This window comes from Pezoporus wallicus, unplaced genomic scaffold, assembly GCF_028554395.1.
Source record: "Pezoporus wallicus isolate ANWC-B61680 ecotype Strahan unplaced genomic scaffold, APGP_CSIRO_Pwel_v1 contig_8673, whole genome shotgun sequence".
NCBI lineage: Eukaryota > Metazoa > Chordata > Aves > Psittaciformes > Psittacidae > Pezoporus > Pezoporus wallicus.
In genome coordinates this window covers 432,538-451,391 of record NW_026637196.1, presented here as the reverse complement: position 1 = coordinate 451,391, position 18,854 = coordinate 432,538, and the positions used below count along the sequence as shown (strand labels likewise).

Here is an 18,854-nt window from a genome sequence, read left to right as displayed (position 1 = left end):
CTGCTACAGGGGCAGGAAAAATAACCCCATGAGACAGCTCATGAGCACTTGATCATGTCCTGCCAGCACCCAGCAGCCCCTGCCCCAGGCTCCAGTGTGAGGAAATACTCGCGGGGTGGACAGGCGATCACACCCTTGGTGGGGACCTATCTGCACAAGCAGAAATGCCAGCTGTCTCACAGAAACGATTCCTTTCCAGGCCAGCTCCCCAGTGGATGGCACAGTGCTCTTCCACTACTGTTCTGTCTGCTCTTCCAGGCTGTAGTTTTCTTGCTGCAGCATTTCCTGTCTGATAAAACCCAAACTCAAGGCAAAAAGGATTATAAAAAGCAGCAGTCAGATGCCGTTTAAGTTCACATACTATAAAAGTGTCTTAAAAATACTGTGTTCAGTAAAAAATATAAACTGATATTTTCTCCCTTATTTCTATTAAAAACCTTGGGAAGTTACAAGTTTTGTTTCCAACAAGAGATGGAAAAACACTTAAGCATCCACATGCTTTCAGAATAATGCCATCAGTGTTCTGATGTATATATTTAATACGGTTCAACTTTTAAAATGAGTTTTCATTAAAATCAAAGCTTTGAAATTGGGCTCACAATGAAAAATAAATATAGGCTCATCTTCATGTCATACAGGTTCATCCTTTCCCTCCCCTGACAGTAGAGTCTTTGTTAAAAGACAACAAACATGAGAAGTCACATTAAATTATGAGAAGAGCCACCAGGAAACCACGTCTCTGATCATGAAGTTACTTGTCCACTTGTATCTATTTCTGGGTTTGGTCACAGCCTGTTGCTGCACAGATACAAAATGTGTCACTGAGTCTAAAAACTGGCTGCTCTGAGCAATGATAAAGGTGCTTAAAGGACTTCTGACTTGGAGATCCATTTGCTGATTGACAGACATCCTTCAGCATAGTCACCATGGCAAAATGTCCACGAACAGAAAGGGAAGACCAGTGTGGGTTTTGCACAGAGTGACCTCCTAGTGGCAGCAGCTCACAGCAAAGAGCTCACAAGGCATTCAGAAACGCTGCACAGTCCCTTCGCATCTTCATTAGGCTGTTTTGTCTACAAAGAGTGGCCTTCATTAACTTTGTGCTGTCACGGTACCTAGAGGTTGTCTGGTCAGCTCACCCTGGTTAGTCCTGAGTTCTGCTATCTGATGTTCCGATATAAATACTCTGGACAGCATTTCCAGTTCTTTTAAGAAATCCTGTAACAAACAGATACAAACCAGAGAACCCTTATTAACAAGTGACAACCAAGAGGCTTACTTCATTTCTCTTGTTAAGAACTTTACATGGTTAGAACATGTTGATGGTTTTCCAGTGCAGAAACATAGACAAGCTACACAACTGATTGCAAAGATGAATGCCTGTAGGTGTACACGTTCAGTCTCCCTCTAGCCCCCACACCCTCCTCAGGAAAGGTCACTGCCACAGTTTGAATGGTTAAGCATCTCCATTATGCAGGTGCTCACCAGCCTTCAAATACCACCCATTTTTAGCAGGGAGTTGGGCAGTCTTCCACATTTTGACTCTGGCTAGAACAGTCCGAGTGCTTTCACGTTCTTGTGGTAGGAGGCAAAGAGGTCTAGATGCAAGTCTGCTCAGTTAAGAATCTTTCCAACATCACCATTCTCAGCTGGAAAATGTCAGACCCATTCAAGCTAGAATGGAGAGCTGGTAACCAAACTGCGATACAACTTTCTTAGCACTGTTTGCATTGCAGGTGCAATGGTGGGATTCACACAACCACAGCTTTCAGCCAAGCACTAGTAACAGAAACAAGGCTGTTGGAAGCTAGTCCTGCTGCTGCATTAAGCAGAAACTATAGACAGGGAAGGTTATGGGCTTCATCTACACAAAACAGAACTACAAGGGTCGACTGTCGATGTAGCTTTACTTTTTATTTCACTTATTGTTCACACACATCTCATTACTTACTGAGGGCCAAGGGAGCTCTTCGAGGCTACGCAAGCAACTTTCTATTTCACTGCTTCTCATTAGTTCATGTTCTACAAGACCACGAAGCATGAAAAGGAACAAATCCCACTGCAGAAGAGAAAAAATATCAACAACTCAAAAAGAAATAGATTTTGTGTTCATTTCTTTATCCCTATACAATTCATGTTTTCCTGTGTGGATCAGGATGTGGAGAAAAGGAACAAAAAGATAAAGCACATTATTTATGTGGGTACGGCAGTGAAGGACACCAAAAAGCAACATCCAAAATGAGTGCAAAATCCCACAAGTTCATACATTTCTTCATACCATGAAGTCTCCAAATTTCTAATTCTTGGTTTCCAAACACAACAAGTAATTACTTGTTGTGTGTTCAGGAACAGCTTGAAATGTTCTTTACTTCCCTTCTGAAATAAGCTGGTTTTACCCTGCAATGAGCCAGGGCAATTTTCAGATTCATAGTTGGGGATCTCGTAAGATAACACTCTATCAGCCCCCAACGTCCCCAGCCAAATGGGCCGTATTGCCATTTGTTCATTAAACTGCTCCTTCCTGACAACCCCCCAGACAGGTATCAAACACTAACAAGTTGTGTGCAGCCCTCTCTTCCTCTGCCCCTGCAAAACCAACATCAGATAGCAGCTGACCAAATCCTGCTGGCCTCATTCACACACGGCATCAGTTAACAATGAGGGCAGGCTCATGCAGAACTCCTGCATGAACATATGAGACCAGACTGCATAACTGGCACCTCCACAGACTGGAATAAGCTTTACCTCTCGTTGTTTAACTTCTGCAAGGTAACCAATGTTCTTCTTGCTGAACATCAGCTGCACAGGAACAGGTGTCCCAAAGTCCTCCTTCCAGACAGAAAGCAGGAGTTTTAGAAGGCCATAGGTGGGATTATTCTTCACACACAGCCTCTCAGAGGTCTTCTCTGGGGATTTGATCCTGAGACGCAGAGGGACACGATCTGAAACTAGAGACAGAAGAAAAGTGAACTTCTATAGCTGCATGTTTTCCTTTTATAGTCATCATCTTGGTCCAACAGCACATTTTGCAGAGCTGGCATCACTGAAGTAGTAACTGTTAGTGAGTGTAAACGAGGAAACATGAGAGGAATGGAGTTTAGAAACACAGAAAATTATGGGCTTTGAAACTATACAAACAAGTGCTACATAGGAAGAGATTCATATTACTCAGATAAAGAATACCATTTGGTTGACATATAGCCCAAGTCTTGAAGGTGACTGACTAAATAAAAGTCAGACATTTAATAAAAAAAGGACCCAGGTGTTACTCCAAAGGAGAGTAACACAATAAGACAACATTTAAATCCATAAACAAATTAAATAGTTGTTGACTATACGTAAAGTTGTATACAAAGGAAACTGAAGCTGAACATTGTTTAACTGCAGCTAAACATAAAGAGAAGACACCAGATCCTCCTTGGTACAGTCTGACAGAATGAGGCAGGTTTATACTGCTGCCCCCCAGAATGAAATGTCACAATACTCAGATGTGAACTGCTTTCTGAAAGAATGAACCACATATAAAACTTCTTAGGGAGGTTCTAACCCCAGAAAATTAGAAGGTTGCTCAGAGGGAAAAGACCTGCATCCAGATCACTAGCTCCCATTGAGAAAAATAGTGTGTTTAACACACTAGAGCAAGGGGGAGAGAAAGAAACAAAACAAAAAAGGTACCCCACAAAAATGCTCACAGAAGTCACAATACACAGAAAACAAGCTACTTCCATTCCTAAAAAAGCCATAAAAACGTAGATAACAGGCCTTTACTTTAGGGAAAAAAAAAACAAACCCAGAGTCATAACTTTTCGGAGACAGAAATACTGGAAAGCATATCACATATTTAAATGAAGATACCAATAAATAAAATAAATAAAACCCAATGGAGATGTGAATAAGGACACCAGATCTGAAGGATGGTTAGTCACATATGATGCTGTTTTGCAGAAGCTGGAAAGGAGGAAGAGCAACCACCCGAACTGACAGAAAAAAATCCGCAAACCATATAACACCAAAGAGAATCAAACATCTGTGAGTTCTAAATAATGAAATCTCTGACCCCAAGTATTTAAGAGAACTGTAATAACAGATTTGAGTCTTAAATAGCTTATCATGACTGACTTACCCAGCAAAGAAGCCAACTCAACCGTGCATTTTGCCAGCTGCTGCTCTGATGTGGGACACATGAACTGGAAAACACAAAACACAGTTGTACCGTTGTCCTCATACTGCAGACTGGACAAAACAGGGCTTCACAAGGGATAAAAATATCAGAGAAGAACAGGCAATTTACAGCAAGAGGCACAGAGCTGTAATCAGGAGGCCATTAAAGACTGAAAAGACAAGAAAAGATCAGATATGAAAAGAGGATCCACAAAAGGATAATTTTAAGTAAGAAGCAAATCTACACAGTATGAAAAAATGCAGTGCAACTTTGTCCCATTTGAACTCAGACAAAAACCATTCCACTGAACTCAACTGTAAGGCAAGGCAAAGTAACAAGTTTACAGGTACGAATACAGCTCAAGGTGGGCCAAGGGGATGTTTTTGTTGCTTTTTGTACTACTTCTACCTTTCTGCATCGAAGTGTCTGACTCAATCTTCCCAGCAAGCACTCCAGCCAGATGCAGTCGATCACTTCACCCTCATCCCGTGGGCCCACAGCAACACAGAGCACATCCTTGATGAAAGAAGACAGCAGTAATTTACATATTAGCATTCTGCACGTCCACAAACATAATCTTTGGAGGTGACAGAGCAGTTCGCAGATTTTACACTTGTGTTTACACACTTCACACACTAGTTCTTTTGTCCCCACAAAAAAGAATTGCTTGGATCTAAGGCTGAAATGAAGACCATACCATTACCTTCTTTTTACGACATTCTGATTCTCCTTAGTTACAGCTGAATAAAGGTGCAGATGCAGATTGGCAAAAATCTGTCAGATTTGTAGATTCATCTGACGCTTAATTCAGTGTCAGATTCCTAGTGGGTAAGATGGGACAGTCTATCAAGCTCTACAGAACTGAAAGGACCAACAGGAAACACTCTAAATAGAGGCCAGGAGGCTCTCCATAAAATGAGCAGGTCTGCAAAAAAAGTGGCTACTTTGATATGCTGACTCTTTAGCACAGAGTTGTACACAACCCTCACCACACTATGGTTTCAATGATACCCAGATCAAAGAAGCCACTGCCATGCTACCAGGAATCTTGTATGTGAGATAGTACTCCTGACCAGGGAACTCTGATCTTCAGAGACAGCAAACAGGGAGATGAAAAAGAGACCTTTCCATTGTGCTTCCTAAATGCTCATCACAACCATTTCCTTAGAACCAGAACATCCCCCTAAAAAATCAAAAAAACGCACACACAGAAAAACCCACACAAACAAACAAAAACCTCCAAAAAAAACCCCAAACATACACCAATGTGAAAAACAAAAATGGATTTAGGGCAAGGTGGGAATTGAACACTATGAACCTTAATCTCGTTGATGATCTGGGAGGGAAACGGAGCACAGTGCTGACAGCCTGCAGGGCAGTCCCTTCTCAACTCCAGAGCATCCTCGCTGGGCAAGGGAATTCCTGGGACTTTCAGCATTCTGTTGAAGGTTGCCTTCACTTCTCTTTTGATTAGTGCTACAAAGAACAGGGAACAAATCCTGTTTACTTCAGCTTTTCTCTCCAGCAAGGCAGACTATTATTAGCCTCTCGTTCTGAGGGCCATGGTGGATGAGGAAAGGACAGTTTATACTTTCAAACCCCTCCTACTCCGAGTTCCTGTTATATTTAATGGACAGAGCAGGGGTGGAGAGAGAACCTTAACTCACAGCTATGGAAAGCAGCCACCATTACCACCAGGTACCACTGGCAACTCATCTCATTTGCCATAAAAATACTTCATCAGGTTTACTGAACACAGTAGTGAAGCCAGGAAGTGATGCCAAAGCAGAAAGCTGAATCAGTGTGATCATACCAGTTCAACCACTGTGCCCATGGAAGCCATATGTTTTCTACCAAAAATAAGTTTTGACCAGCATCCAAAACACTAAACTCCTGCTGCTGCAAACGGTGCTGCATATCCCTCCCCAGATTCTTGGCACAACCTCCTAAAAGAATGGGTTTTCAGAGATTCTGAAGAGTTGCCAGAGCACTATTACAGAGTAGGACTGTAGTTGCCTTCAGCCTGCAGAAGACACACCCAGTCCAAGAGGAGCTGCTTGTACGGAAGATTTGAGAAGCATTCTGTGCATGTGGACCAGCTGTCTCTATCATACATCTGAAGTGCTGAGACAACTTCAGCCTAGATGACATTTTCAGAATCAGCTTTCCACAGCATTCATTCTCACCATCCTATGAGCCTCCATAACTAAGAATCACTTACATGGTGCCAAGCCTGAAAAATCCCTGAAGAAGGTTCTTGGAGCTAGAAATCATTCCTCTTATTCCTAAACAAGGAGGGACAGAGCAACTGCATGCTTCCCACTACAAGAAAAAATGAGTGGGACCAAGTACTTTATAACACTGGAATAAATTCTACCCTTGATCTCAAAAAGGGAGCACAAGACACAGGTTAGAAGCCTCAACTGAGGGTAAAGAGACTCACCTGCAATGTTAGCAGAAAGCCAGCCACAGGCTTTCTCAGTAGCCAGATCCACTGCAATGTCTTCCGCGCAACTTAAAACCTTTACAGGGAAGATAACAAGCAATAGGAGATTTACCACCAGCCACACCACTACAGTCAGTGAGAAGTCAGAGGGAAGTCTAGACGGGAAAAAATGCTTAATTTTGGCATGCAGCATTTAAACAGAGCATCACCACCTCTATGGGAACTGCTACTCTGAGCAACAGGACTGACCCATTTTGATTTCCTGAACCTCATCAACCCTACACAAACCCCACCAACTCTTGGTGAAGTTGATACTAAAACAAAAGCATTATCCTTGCAAAGTAATGTAATTTATACACCATTCAACAATTAGCTATTGGCTAGAGCATCACTTCAGCCAGAATATCCAAGGCAGCCTGGCAGAGGTGAGCTCTTCCTCCTATTAATGAGGTATCAGTGATTCCATTGTCTTAAGTCATTAAGGGATAAGTGAAGTAGCAATGGGAGAAATAGTAATGACCCAGGCCTTTAGTAAGTTTTAGTGAGAATACATACTGCTGCAGATGTCTCTTCTGGCAACAACACCCTTATCGCCTCAGGACCTTTCTTTTTGCAAAATCTGCAAGGAAAGAAAGAAAAAGTGCCACAGTCAAAGTTCTTGGACAGCACTCAGAGGTTCATTAATGCAGCAACTTTCACACACTCTCTTACAGTCAAAACCAGTTGGAAGACTGCAGTGAAACAAGTCAGACTAAAAGAACCAGACAACAATAGAGCAATTGTAAGCTACCAAGCTGCAATATTCAGTTTTCCAAAGACAGGGAGATAAAAGAGCTGCGGTGGATGTCCATTTGGAGCTGGCTGCAGAGGGATACATAGCACCTTTATTCATTCCTACAGATATAGCATTAACTGGCTGGAGGCACAGCAGACAATCACCCCAAGAAGAGCAGAGGTCAGGGTTTATAATTATCAAACCCCGAGCAGGCCAAGCCAAATTAGGCTTACAGATTCTGTAGTGAGAAGAGAAGGGAAGGCACAAGTTTAAATAACTTTTCCTCCTTACTCTCTGCCTTTGATGAGTGCCTGGGCTCCTTCCTCATAGAGATGAGTGCACACCTCTTCAAGCAGTTTGTCGTGATTGGCATCCTCCTCCTTCACTTTATCCTGCAACATGACTTCAGCCCTTTGAACCAACTCTGCTACCAGTGTTGCTCTGTAAAAATACGAGAACAATCTCACAGACTGAGATCAGTACAATCAATAGCAGTGCACACTGTTACCAACTGGTTTCCTCTATTTAGGAGGATACCCATCTCGGATGCAATACACTACTCTGCTAAGAAAGAATTAATTACACTGCATTTAATCTCCTTGTTCTTTTTGTAAGGAAGAAGGCAACAATGAAGGTATGAAGATCAAAGAGTCAAAAGCCTTTAGGTTTTAATACAAACATATGTGGTTAGAGGTATCTTTTCTGGCAGCAATACCCTTATGCTCTCAGTGGATAGCAGTCAGAAGTTCAAAGATATCAACAGCAGCCCACTACCACCACCAACATTTCTTGTGGGCTGATACTGTTTAATGTCTTTAAGTTGGACAAAAGGACAGTACAAACTCTCAGCAAGTTTATGAGTGATATGCTTAGGCATGGGCTGCCATTCAGAAGGACTGAGAGGGCAGAGGAAGGGGCTGACAATGGGGTGGTGACTGTGCACCTGTACAGGCTGGGGTCTACTGGCTATGGAGCAGCTCTGCAGGAAAGGATCTGTAGTTCCCAGCAGGCAAGCCAAATGAGTCAGCAGTGTCCAAAGAAGGCCAACCTTAAACTAGGCTGATGTTTGCAACACCACAGCCAGCAAGTCAAGGGAAATTACTGCTTCCCTTGCCACTGCGAAGCTGCATCTGGAGTAATGTGTACATCTTTGGGACACCAGTATGAGAAAACTACAGACAATTCGTGTGACTGAAGGAGAAATGAAAAAAAATCATTTAGGTAGCTGGGATGCTGAAATACATGACATACAAGGAGACTGGAGAAGATGGTTCCACTTGGCCTGGAGAAGAAAGGAAGGTGAAGGAAGGGTTACAGAGAAGACAGAACAAGAAAATCCCAGGAAGTGTGCAGCTAAAGGTTGACAGGCAACACACAAGCTGCCCACAAAGGAAATTCTGATAAGATAAAAAGAAGCAGTTTTCACAAAGCCTGGGAAAATTAAGCACTGGGACATGGTACGAAGAGGCTGCTGAGTCCCCATCAGATTTTCACGCCTCAAGTGGAAAAGGTGGCAAGCAACCTGATCTAACTTGAAAGCCAGCCTTGCTCTGAGCAGGAGTTTGGATCAGATGACCTCCAAAGGTCCCTTCTAATCCCAAGATTTTCCTATCATTAGCAAGAACATTCTGAAAGTAACATGAAAGAGCTGTCAAATCTCAAAATGCATTACTGTGTTCACATTCCAAATGTTCCACAGTCATACAGCCGTCCTCTGCATCCTTTCACAATTCCCCTCTATGATGGCAATCACATGCTGCTGGACTTCACTATCACAGCCTTATACAGCCTTGGCATTCTGTTATCCAGCATACTCTGAGGGAAGCTTTCCTTCACCCCCATAAACACAATTTTAAAGGATTAACTCTTTGCTTCATTAAAGTTACTTCTTAAGTTACAGAACAGATCACCAGCACTTACTTGATATGCTTAACACAGTTGGATCCCACCCTCTCTGCCACAAATTCAACTGTTCTGCGTAGGGAGGGAGGCTGATTGTGGAAGAAGGCCTGTTCCAGCTCTACCTGTTCAAAAGAAAAGTGCTAGAATTGAGTAAAAGACTCTACCCATATCCTCCTCTCCTCAACACAGGAATGGACAGAACTTCTATCTGGAATCGTGCTGAAAGGAACACAATTTCCCTAAGCTACAACCTTCTTCTACTGTAGCATTCAGCATCCCTGTCAAACATTTGTTCCCTAGTTCCTTCTAACCATTTAACCCAAAGCTCATTATCAGGGTTTATGACACTAGAAAAGCAAACGCCTAGTAAAGGGAAGAATGGGAATGTTCTGACAGCACCTACTAGTAGGGAGTCACCACATAGGGTTTGTTTTTGGAAAGAAAGGATCTTCTTTTAATTATAGGCTGGTAATCCTTGTAGGGTCATACACAGCTCATTCTTTCAGTGAAGGCGTGGCTACAATCTAACCAAAACAGAGTATCAGAAACATACTAACATTTTACATTAACAAAGAGGCAGACAGAAATAGGTTAGTTGTTCCAATTGCAGGAATGCTCCACAGAAGCATAGAATGGTTTGGGTTGAAAGGGACCTTAAAGCTCACCCAGTTCCAACCCCTCTGTAGAGGCAGGGACAGCTTCCACTAGACCAGGTTGCTCCAAGCCCCATCCAACCTGGTCTTGAACACTGCCAGGGATGAGGCAGCCACAGCCTCCCTGGGCAACCTGTGCCAGGGCCTCACCACCCTCACAGAGAAGAACTTCAGCCTAATATCTAATCTAAACCTCCCCTCTTTGAGTTTACTGAAAGATCTCAACACCCACATGGTATCCCAACCACATGACTATAACAGAAGAATGAGGAGTAAGGATACTTGACCGTTACACACAACATTCCCTGCTGCCTAGGCCCATGCTTTTCTTTCCCTGTCATTAGGACATCACTGTATACCCCACCCTCACACAAGCAGTTTCTCCTGACCTGCTTCCCCTTGTGATCCCCTGAGTTCATTACCTGCAGTTTCCGCTGTGTGACAGAAGCTTTGGGTGCCAAGGACTCTGCAGCTGTGGGAGTGATTTTCCTTATAAAGCCACCATTTTTTGCTCCACTACCAGCCACAAAAGAGGCAAGTAGTTTCCGCAGCTCCCCTGTACAGAAAAACATGCAAAAACAGTCACTGTCCCCATAGGCAAGGGAATAAACCAAAACTCACGAGAGATTTTCAAGTCGTCAGTCCTGATTCCAGAGCAGATTCCCTCCGCTTCAGTCAAAACAGAAGTTTCAGAAAAACAGAGGGCCATTCCACACATTTAACCAGCAGAGCACAGCAAGGCAGGAGAGGCTCCCGAGACAGAACAGGAGACTTCCGAAAAGCTCCCTGGCACACAGTAGGACTTGCTCAGAAGGATTAGGGAGCAGTCATTTCTATGCACCCCTTTCAGCATGGCAAGCAAGAACTGTAAAGTCCACAGGGACAACAAGGCAAGCAGAGTTACACACAATTTCAACAGGGTCAGGAGAAAGTATCTGGGAAAAAGCTTGAGGACACATTCAAACCCTAGATTTCATCATGCAGGTTTACCACAGTTTTCCTAACAGCTAAATCCCAAGAAGCAGAGCACCACCCCACCATCTGGGACTCTATTGTCTAGAGAAGGATTTCACCAGTGGCAGTCAGATACCAGGAAAAAGATCTCAACCACCTGATAAAGCACCAGGGCATAAAAGAATTCTTTCCCTCTGCCCGACACCAGAAATACTCTTAAGGATCAAGGCATCCCTCACAATACAAACACCTCTCCCTATACCTAGGGGTGGAAAAGTTGTATGCTTACTTTTTATAATGCTTCCTTATAGTTTATGAGAGAATCACTCTCCCTTTCCCTCTGCATTCAAGCTCTGTAGATCAACTACCCTGACTGTGTAGCCACCCTTCCCCAGCTTCTATTCACAGCTGCATGAGCTTCTGCAATACAACTGAAATACAACTACAAGGTTGATTCATGCACAACTGAGACCTGAAGTTGTGTGGAGGGGCAAGAAAGATGATCCAAGGACTCACAATGCCAAAAGACAAATAAAAAATTAAAATATTAATAAATATATACTAATATATTTTATTTCTTTAGCAAATATAAATAAAATACTCACCAAGATAGGGACAGCAGGTATAAAGTAACTGCTGATCCACCAAGGGTACAGAGTCCTGGCGAGAAAAGGAAGGAAATGCTGAAAGGACACAGCAGGAGACAGTCTTCAGCAAGTTGGAAATCCCAAATGCATGGAAGCAGGCAGGTTTCACAGCTGCCTTTCCATGAAAACAATAAAAATAACTGGATTCCAAATCCACAGTAAGATTAGGAACTTTGCAGCCCAAGTGTTCAGTCCAGCCCTGTAACACACAGTGAGTGCTCTCCACGCAGTTAGTGTAGCTCAACCTTTCCTTCTGACCACTGCCAAAGCCCAACTGGAAACTGATAGTTACAAAGTGGAACCAGGACTGCTGCCACAGCTGCTACTCATGAAAGAAAAACCTACCCATGGAGGAGAATAAATGCAACACATCTGCTATGCATTATACCTCCACAGGTGTCTCCATCACCCGGACTCACTCGAACTGCACTGTGGAGTAATGTCACCCCAGTATTACACAGCACAGCCAGAGGCACAGAGGAAAAGTAACTTCAGACCACATCCACATGGGCAGTGCTCACTCATGAGGGGGGGAGGGGGGGCAGTACCAAACCCAACAACAAAAAGCAATCCTCCACCGTAACTGGGCACCTATTCTGCAAGCCATTGCATCAGATGAGACAGCTCTGCCTGACAAAAGCCCCAGAGCTGTAACACACAGTTTACAATTCAGGATGCAACGCAATTGAGGTACTTGGACAAACATCCATTGTCCTATGTATGCTGAATGCAGCTGCATTGAAGCCAAGTTCCTGATAAAATCTGAAACTCCTGAGGACATGGTAGGTCCACCCTCATCAATAGATTGAGAGGACATGCTACTGCTCTAACTCACCAAAGCCTGAGCAGATGTCACAGTATTCATCATCAACCGCTCCTGCCTGGCATCAGTGGTAAAAAACAACTCTTCAGGGACTGATGGAACCTGAAACAAAACTCCCAGCAGTTACAACCCAAACAGCAGTCAGTAACTTAACACCATTTCTGACAGAGAACAATAAAATCTTATCAACCTCCCACCCACAAAAAAACAGCTAGTGCCCACTACCCTCTCTGCCCTAAGAAGAGTCTTTCCATAAAATTAAAGACTTAGTTTGATCATAATAACATAAGCCACCTTCCTTACCCTCACTTAGGGCATCTTGCACCTTTCCAAAAGGTTCCTGCTAAGCAGTTACCTTATTTCCAACTGGAGGCAAAAAAAGGATTTTTGAAGTTCACCATATACCATCCCTTTATCAGACAAAAATTCCCCAGTAATTCAAGGCCTCCAGCTAGCACTCCATCTTTGCACAAGAGCTTCCAATTCTAACAGCAATCAGCTGACAATTTAATTACAAGGATGCAGATTTGTAAGTACAGAATGTATTTCAGCAGCAATTACAATTCCTATTGGGAAGAAAATATATCTTGCTTCACAGAATTCCACTAAAGGAAAATAACTCTCCATTAGAATATAGAGGATTTTTTAATCCATTTAAATACTATTTTCTATTGAATTCTGTGTCCTGCTTTTTCTTTAGGGAAGAACTGTGTCCAGAAGGAGACTACCTGAAAAAGCCAACCCAGAACTGCAAGGATCAGCAGCTTGTTCAGGAAACTCATCTCCTTATCTTCAGAAAGGACCATTAACCTGCCAGGCAAGAGACAGTGTTAGATTTCAGTAGCTCTATTTTCATCACGAAAAGAATTCCCAAACCACTTTCTAATTATTCTATTTGTCACCATGTACACATTCCTTATTTGTCTGCCTGACCAGTGCCTCATGTATATAAAAAGAAAACTAGGGCATTATTTAGTCATAGGAGACCCTGTAGGTTTAAGATCCAAATTCAAGGTTTTAAATTCACAGCTGCAAATGCAGAATGAGTGAACACGGATTTAAAGAATTTTGTTTACTTAATGAAAAAACACATATTTAAATTAAATATTAATCTCTTGAGTTTAGGATGTGCTCCCTTTGCAGCTTTCTGTAACATAAAAGTAGTTCTCAAACTAGGGAGAGTGTGCATTCTCAAACACCAAGCACCTCAGCTAAGCAAGCAGACCTTCACAGGGAAGTTCTTAACAAGTATCTTTTCCCAGGCTCTTACCTGTATACCTGCAGCAAGAGACAAAATACTTTCCTGTAGTAATCAAGGAAAGGAGCAATATGATCCACAAGTGAAAGGTACTCCACAATCCAAGGAATAGTGAGGATGGAACGATGATCCTGAATAGATTGTCTCAGAAGCTTCAATACATCCAGTACAGGCAGGGTCTTAACGGACAACAGAAGTCAAAGCAGCAGCTTCAAGTTACCTTTTGATACTTAAAGGAAAACTTAATCTATATTTTGACTTTTCTTTCTAGGATTTCATCTTCTGTACAAATAAGAGGTGGCTTCTGGGCTAACGAAAACCAGGAACTGGTTTCTTTGCGCTTCTTTGCACATGAGCAGAGGTAAAAACCACACTATGATAGCAACCAGAGGTCCCACTGGGACTTTCAAAATAACGGCTATAAGTCTGACTACGTGCAAGTGGAGCCAAGGTGTAACCCCTGTCTCCTTGCACTCAGTATGACATACTGTGAGGAGATGGGTGTGAAACTAAACCAAAAACATTCTTGGTAGCTGGATTTTATGCTATAAATACAAGTCTTCTTAGCTAGGTCAGAGCTCTGGTATGACAAGCCCAGATTAGCAGAAATAACAGAAGGCTGAGTACTTCACCATCAATGCATTGTTCACTCTTTTCTAGCTTCCACAATCTCCTCTGTCCTTTGTTCCCAACCCCAGAATACGCAGTAGGGGCACAAAACAGTACAACATCATCACAGGAACCACAGGCTTGCTCTGAAAGAGCATAACTATTCAAAATCCACTCCTGGGATTAGAAAATCTGCTTGTCAAGCAGAAAGTCACACTGGATTTTTTTAGAAGTTTGGTTTCTTACTTGGTTTCTCAAGGCTACTGCAGAGTCTTGCAAGTCTCTAGTTGGTTGCTCCACAGTGCGATATGGCAAGAAAACAAGAAAGCCCAGGAACTTGGCGAGGAGTCGCAGGCTTAACAGGACCACAGTGAAACGTTTCTTTTCATCCTGAAATGAAAAAAAAAACAAGCTGGGGCAATGCTACCCTAAACTGGCAAAGCAGCTACCAACAGAAAACTTCCACTCCCTTCATGTAAAAGGACCACATACCTTCATCACTGCTTTTAATAAAGGTAAGTTTCCAAAATACATATTTATCAAGCATTTTAAATTGCTTCTGCCTCCACTGCTTCACTTTCAGCAAGAAGAAATTAATTCAAGAGCTTTCTAAAACAAGCAGCTGCTGAATCACATCTTCATATTAACAACTTTGGAGTAAATGAGACGGCAGAGAGCTAATCTCATGTTGCCTCCTTCATACCATTACTGCTGTGCAAGTCTTCATGAACCTTTGGCTGCTACTTTGGTAATAGGCTATAAGCTATAACACCTCTGACAGAGACAGATGAGTGAAGAAACAGATATAAACAGGGCTGACTACAAATCCATTATAACTGAGATCTTCATACATGGAAAAGCAACAAGGAGCTATTGCACCTGAATGCAACAACTGGAGTCGCTACTTCATGGATCTAACACAGGGTACAAACATCCTAAAAAGAGTCTCTTTCCAAATTATTGTGCATCATCTCTTATGACACAGTACTATGAAGCACCCTGAAGCATGCAAGTAAACAGCAAGGGGCTCAGACATCCATAACAAAGTTGCAAAGTTACGACAAAACTAAATGAAGCAGCTCTTGTAAATACAGCAGTAAAAACTCCAGGCAACTCACAATCAAGCCAGTAATTCTTCAGGTACTGGAACAGCTTGAGGAAATTCCTGCCAGACGCGTTTGTGAAAAACAAGCGTACCTGCTCATCCATATCTGCTTCCCCATCACTGTGCTCATGCTCCACCAGAGTAAGGCCATTCAGTTCAAGTATCTTCAGGCACAGACTATCCATCAGATGCTGATTGAACTGGTAACTTCAGTAGAAGATGAAGATGAGTCAGACTGGGTTGAAAACCTCAACTAACCTCAACTATCACTGCAAAATTTCACGCTTGTCTCCCGAGTTGTTACAAGCATCAGCACACATCCAGTGTAACAGGCTGACAGACAAGAAAGCAAAGGACAAGTCTAGTACTGGTTAACACCCCCTTCTTTTCCACTCTTATTTTGTACTTTTTTGAACAGATGCTATTTAGTAAGTCCCAGCATAAGGGTAATAATATGGATCTGTTGAAGCAGGAAGCGGTAAACTAACTGAAGATTTAAATCTCCCATAGATCACAACTCTTCCATGCTGTGGATTATGAAAAACTTATTAAACAAAACCATGAACCTTTATCCTGTAACTCCTTAGCTTCATGCACTATCACATAAGAAACACTTGGCCAGTCCAGGGCCCTTGTTAGGCAGCCTTGCATGCCTTGACACTGGGAAATACTGACGGCCTGTGACAAGATATTATGGTTTTACAGAAGGAAAATGATTACCATATGGTCTAGCATAATGTAGCATACAAATACATTCCATGCCCCAGACATAACCTGCTTATTAACATGATCACCATGCGTGTCGGCCAAGAAGACCAGATGTGGTATTATGCAGCTTAAAAACATTTCTGCTATGCTTTGTCTAGGTTACACCATGCCCCAAGCTCTCCATACAACGCTCAACATGCTGATGTTCCCCACTTGCATGCACATTCCACAAAGCAAACAGCAGCCATGACAGCTAACCTTCCTGCACTGAGGATGAAGTCCCTGAAGAACTGCTGGCACCCTGGGAACGAAGGGGGTGGACAAGGTCCTCTGATGCTCTGAGGAACAACAAATCTTTCCTGCAGCCTCTTCAGACGGCTCAGATTATCAGAACCAAGCATATTGAGGACATCCTGGTCTGGGGTGTCTCCCGAGCTTGCACCACCACCAACTGGACCTTTACACATCTTCAGGAGACAGAAAGAGTAGGGAAGCAGGGAATCTGTAATAACGCATCATTTCACTTCATCTCTCATGCCACATATTCTCCCTTCTGCAAGACTTGGTTTTCAGAGTAATCCAAGCATGACCCTTTCAGGCAGCTCATGTACAGAAAATCTCTCTTCCACATGCTAAAACATGTTACCCACCTTGGCTATAAACAGGTGGCCTAGATGTCTTGATAGATGGAATTCTGACCCTATACATCTAACTCAGGCATATCTAGCAGGCTACACATGGATATGTGCAGAGAACACATCACTGGCACAGTCTTTACAAACCACTCAGTAGGAAGATCTTTAGCTCAGCCTCCAAAGACTGTGTACTGCACTATACATTCCCACACTAGGTTTTTCTGGAGTTTCCACAGAGTTAAATAAAGTTAAAGATACACCCTTCCCTCAAACATAAAGATACTACTAAAGGCTCAAAGAATCACTACATTGCAGTACTGTTTTATGTCTGCTTTGCTATCCAAAAGGAATTCACCAAGAAGCCAGCCATTTATAGAGAATACACTGATATCTATACTTCAGTCAGAAGCATCTTTTCTTCCTTCATTTCTTCAAGTTACAGTGAAGTCAGATGATGCTTGAAACTGGCCAAAAAGACCCTGTAAACTACAACAGCAATACTACATAAAAAAGAGGCTGTTGCAGTGTTACACAGGAAAAAACTCTTTGCAGGTAATACGCTCAATGTTTCTAATCAACATATCTGAGAACTGCATTGGATACATGTCAAAAGTAATAACCATGAAGAACGAATTCTTACAGCTTATGATGTGCTCAGCACACCTTATTCTTGATTTATGCCTGATTCACACAGAGTTCATTATTATTTGTCACTGATTTGTATTTCTGGAAAAGGAAGGAAATTCCCATCCCAAAAACTTGGCTCTCCCAAAAATGTTTCAATAGGAAAATCTCAAAGAAACTTGCAAGACACAGTTTGTTTTGTCAGGTCAAGGGAGGATCAAATCAGCTTTGATGTGCATCTTCATTAAAAGAACAAGTAATTTACCTGGATAAGCTGTTTCTGAAAAAGCCTGGCAAAATGGCTGTGGTTGCAGGTTGCAGACAGGTGAGCCATCATGGCCCTGTGAAGGAAAATCACAAAAATCCTGACTGGATCTCTGTAGTACAAAAAGAAGTATTGGAACCTCAAACTATACCAAAAGCATAAAATAACTGCTTTTAAGAAAGTGTTCTCCAGAGGCCACTGCAAAAAGCAAGATCTTTATAACCAAGTTTCCCATTTGCTGACCATGGAAGCAAAAATTCTCACTGAGCAAACACAGGTCTGGAGTTAAACTGCTCTCTTCCCTTCCTGCAATAATGCTGTTATTTAGGAAGAAAATCAACTCATTCAGCTCCTATTCTCCCCTCTGCAGAGCAGTGAGTTGAGAGTTCACACATATGCAAGTAAGGAAACAGCAACAGCAGTACTTCTGATGCCTAAAGAGAAAGAAAATTGCGCAGTTTAAGTTTGAGAAAGCCTTGAGCCCCACATGGGCCTTGCTCTGCCCCTGCAGTGAAAGTCACCTACATACATGTAAATTGAGCAGGCTGATGGTTAAGATTAACACAGAAACGTGGAAGGCAACGGCTTCAAAGACCATATATACTCTATTCTGATAAAACGATAAATGAATAAATAAATTGGCTTAAACAGGAAAGAGTAACATTTATCTTATTTTCAGAGCCAATACACTAGATTCCTCTCAAATAATTAGAACTAAAAGCTTCTGAGAATATAATACACTTGTACATGGTTAAAAGAAGTGAGGCATTGGAAACATGAAATGCACAGTGCTCAGACCACAACATACTGGTTTTGAGAGTGGCTCTCTGTTGCTAGTCACAGAGAAGAGAGACAGAAAGAGATTGATCAAATTAGGCCCTTGCCATTTATGGCTTACTTCCTTAACAGAACAGTTAATACTTTTAAATTGGTACATGGACAGTATCTTCCAAGCAGCAACAGGTTCCTACAGATTAGTGCAGAAGATTGCAGGGAGAACATGGAACTTCAGAGGCCAAGTCCAGCATACTGCACCAGCAATTTAGCTACATTAAAGAGCTATATGAAGCTGCATAAGACTCCTACCTGATCTTGTTGCCCAAAACTCTTTCAAAGTCCCAGCCAGTTTTTTCATGGTTATCCTCCCATTCACGCAGCAGTTCATAAAATATATCCCTGTGAATCAAGATATTTAAGGGCATGAATTCCCACTCTTCAAAAACTGAAGTAAGAACAACTGAATATTCAATCACTCCTGAATTCCCCAGCAAGAATCTATCTCAGATTA

The 18,854-nt window shown here is 42.3% G+C and overlaps 1 protein-coding gene across 3 annotated transcripts in view; it reads right to left on the bottom strand.

The window, feature by feature from the left end:
* Positions 1–499: 499 nt before the first annotated feature.
* Positions 500–18,854, bottom strand: part of CDAN1 (codanin 1) — a 30,245-nt gene continuing 11,890 nt past the window's right edge. For 2 of the 3 annotated variants that reach the window (XM_057403896.1, XM_057403894.1), the window contains 20 exons: positions 18,653–18,742; positions 17,567–17,642; positions 16,301–16,509; positions 15,427–15,541; positions 14,476–14,619; positions 13,633–13,799; positions 13,091–13,172; positions 12,375–12,464; positions 11,498–11,552; positions 10,361–10,494; positions 9,304–9,407; positions 7,675–7,824; positions 7,164–7,227; positions 6,606–6,684; positions 5,481–5,638; positions 4,571–4,678; positions 4,124–4,187; positions 2,746–2,948; positions 1,952–2,059; positions 500–1,218 (listed from right to left, as the gene is read on the bottom strand). In XM_057403896.1, coding sequence (XP_057259879.1) covers positions 1,093–1,218; positions 1,952–2,059; positions 2,746–2,948; positions 4,124–4,187; positions 4,571–4,678; positions 5,481–5,638; positions 6,606–6,684; positions 7,164–7,227; positions 7,675–7,824; positions 9,304–9,407; positions 10,361–10,494; positions 11,498–11,552; positions 12,375–12,464; positions 13,091–13,172; positions 13,633–13,799; positions 14,476–14,619; positions 15,427–15,541; positions 16,301–16,509; positions 17,567–17,642; positions 18,653–18,742 — 2,326 coding nt within the window. In that variant the 3' untranslated portion in view covers positions 500–1,092. Of the gene's footprint in view, positions 1,219–1,951; positions 2,060–2,745; positions 2,949–4,123; positions 4,188–4,570; positions 4,679–5,480; positions 5,639–6,605; positions 6,685–7,163; positions 7,228–7,674; positions 7,825–9,303; positions 9,408–10,360; positions 10,495–11,497; positions 11,553–12,374; positions 12,465–13,090; positions 13,173–13,632; positions 13,800–14,475; positions 14,620–15,426; positions 15,542–16,300; positions 16,510–17,566; positions 17,643–18,652; positions 18,743–18,854 lie in introns of those variants that run through there. The other variant, XM_057403895.1, reaches the window with a different exon arrangement.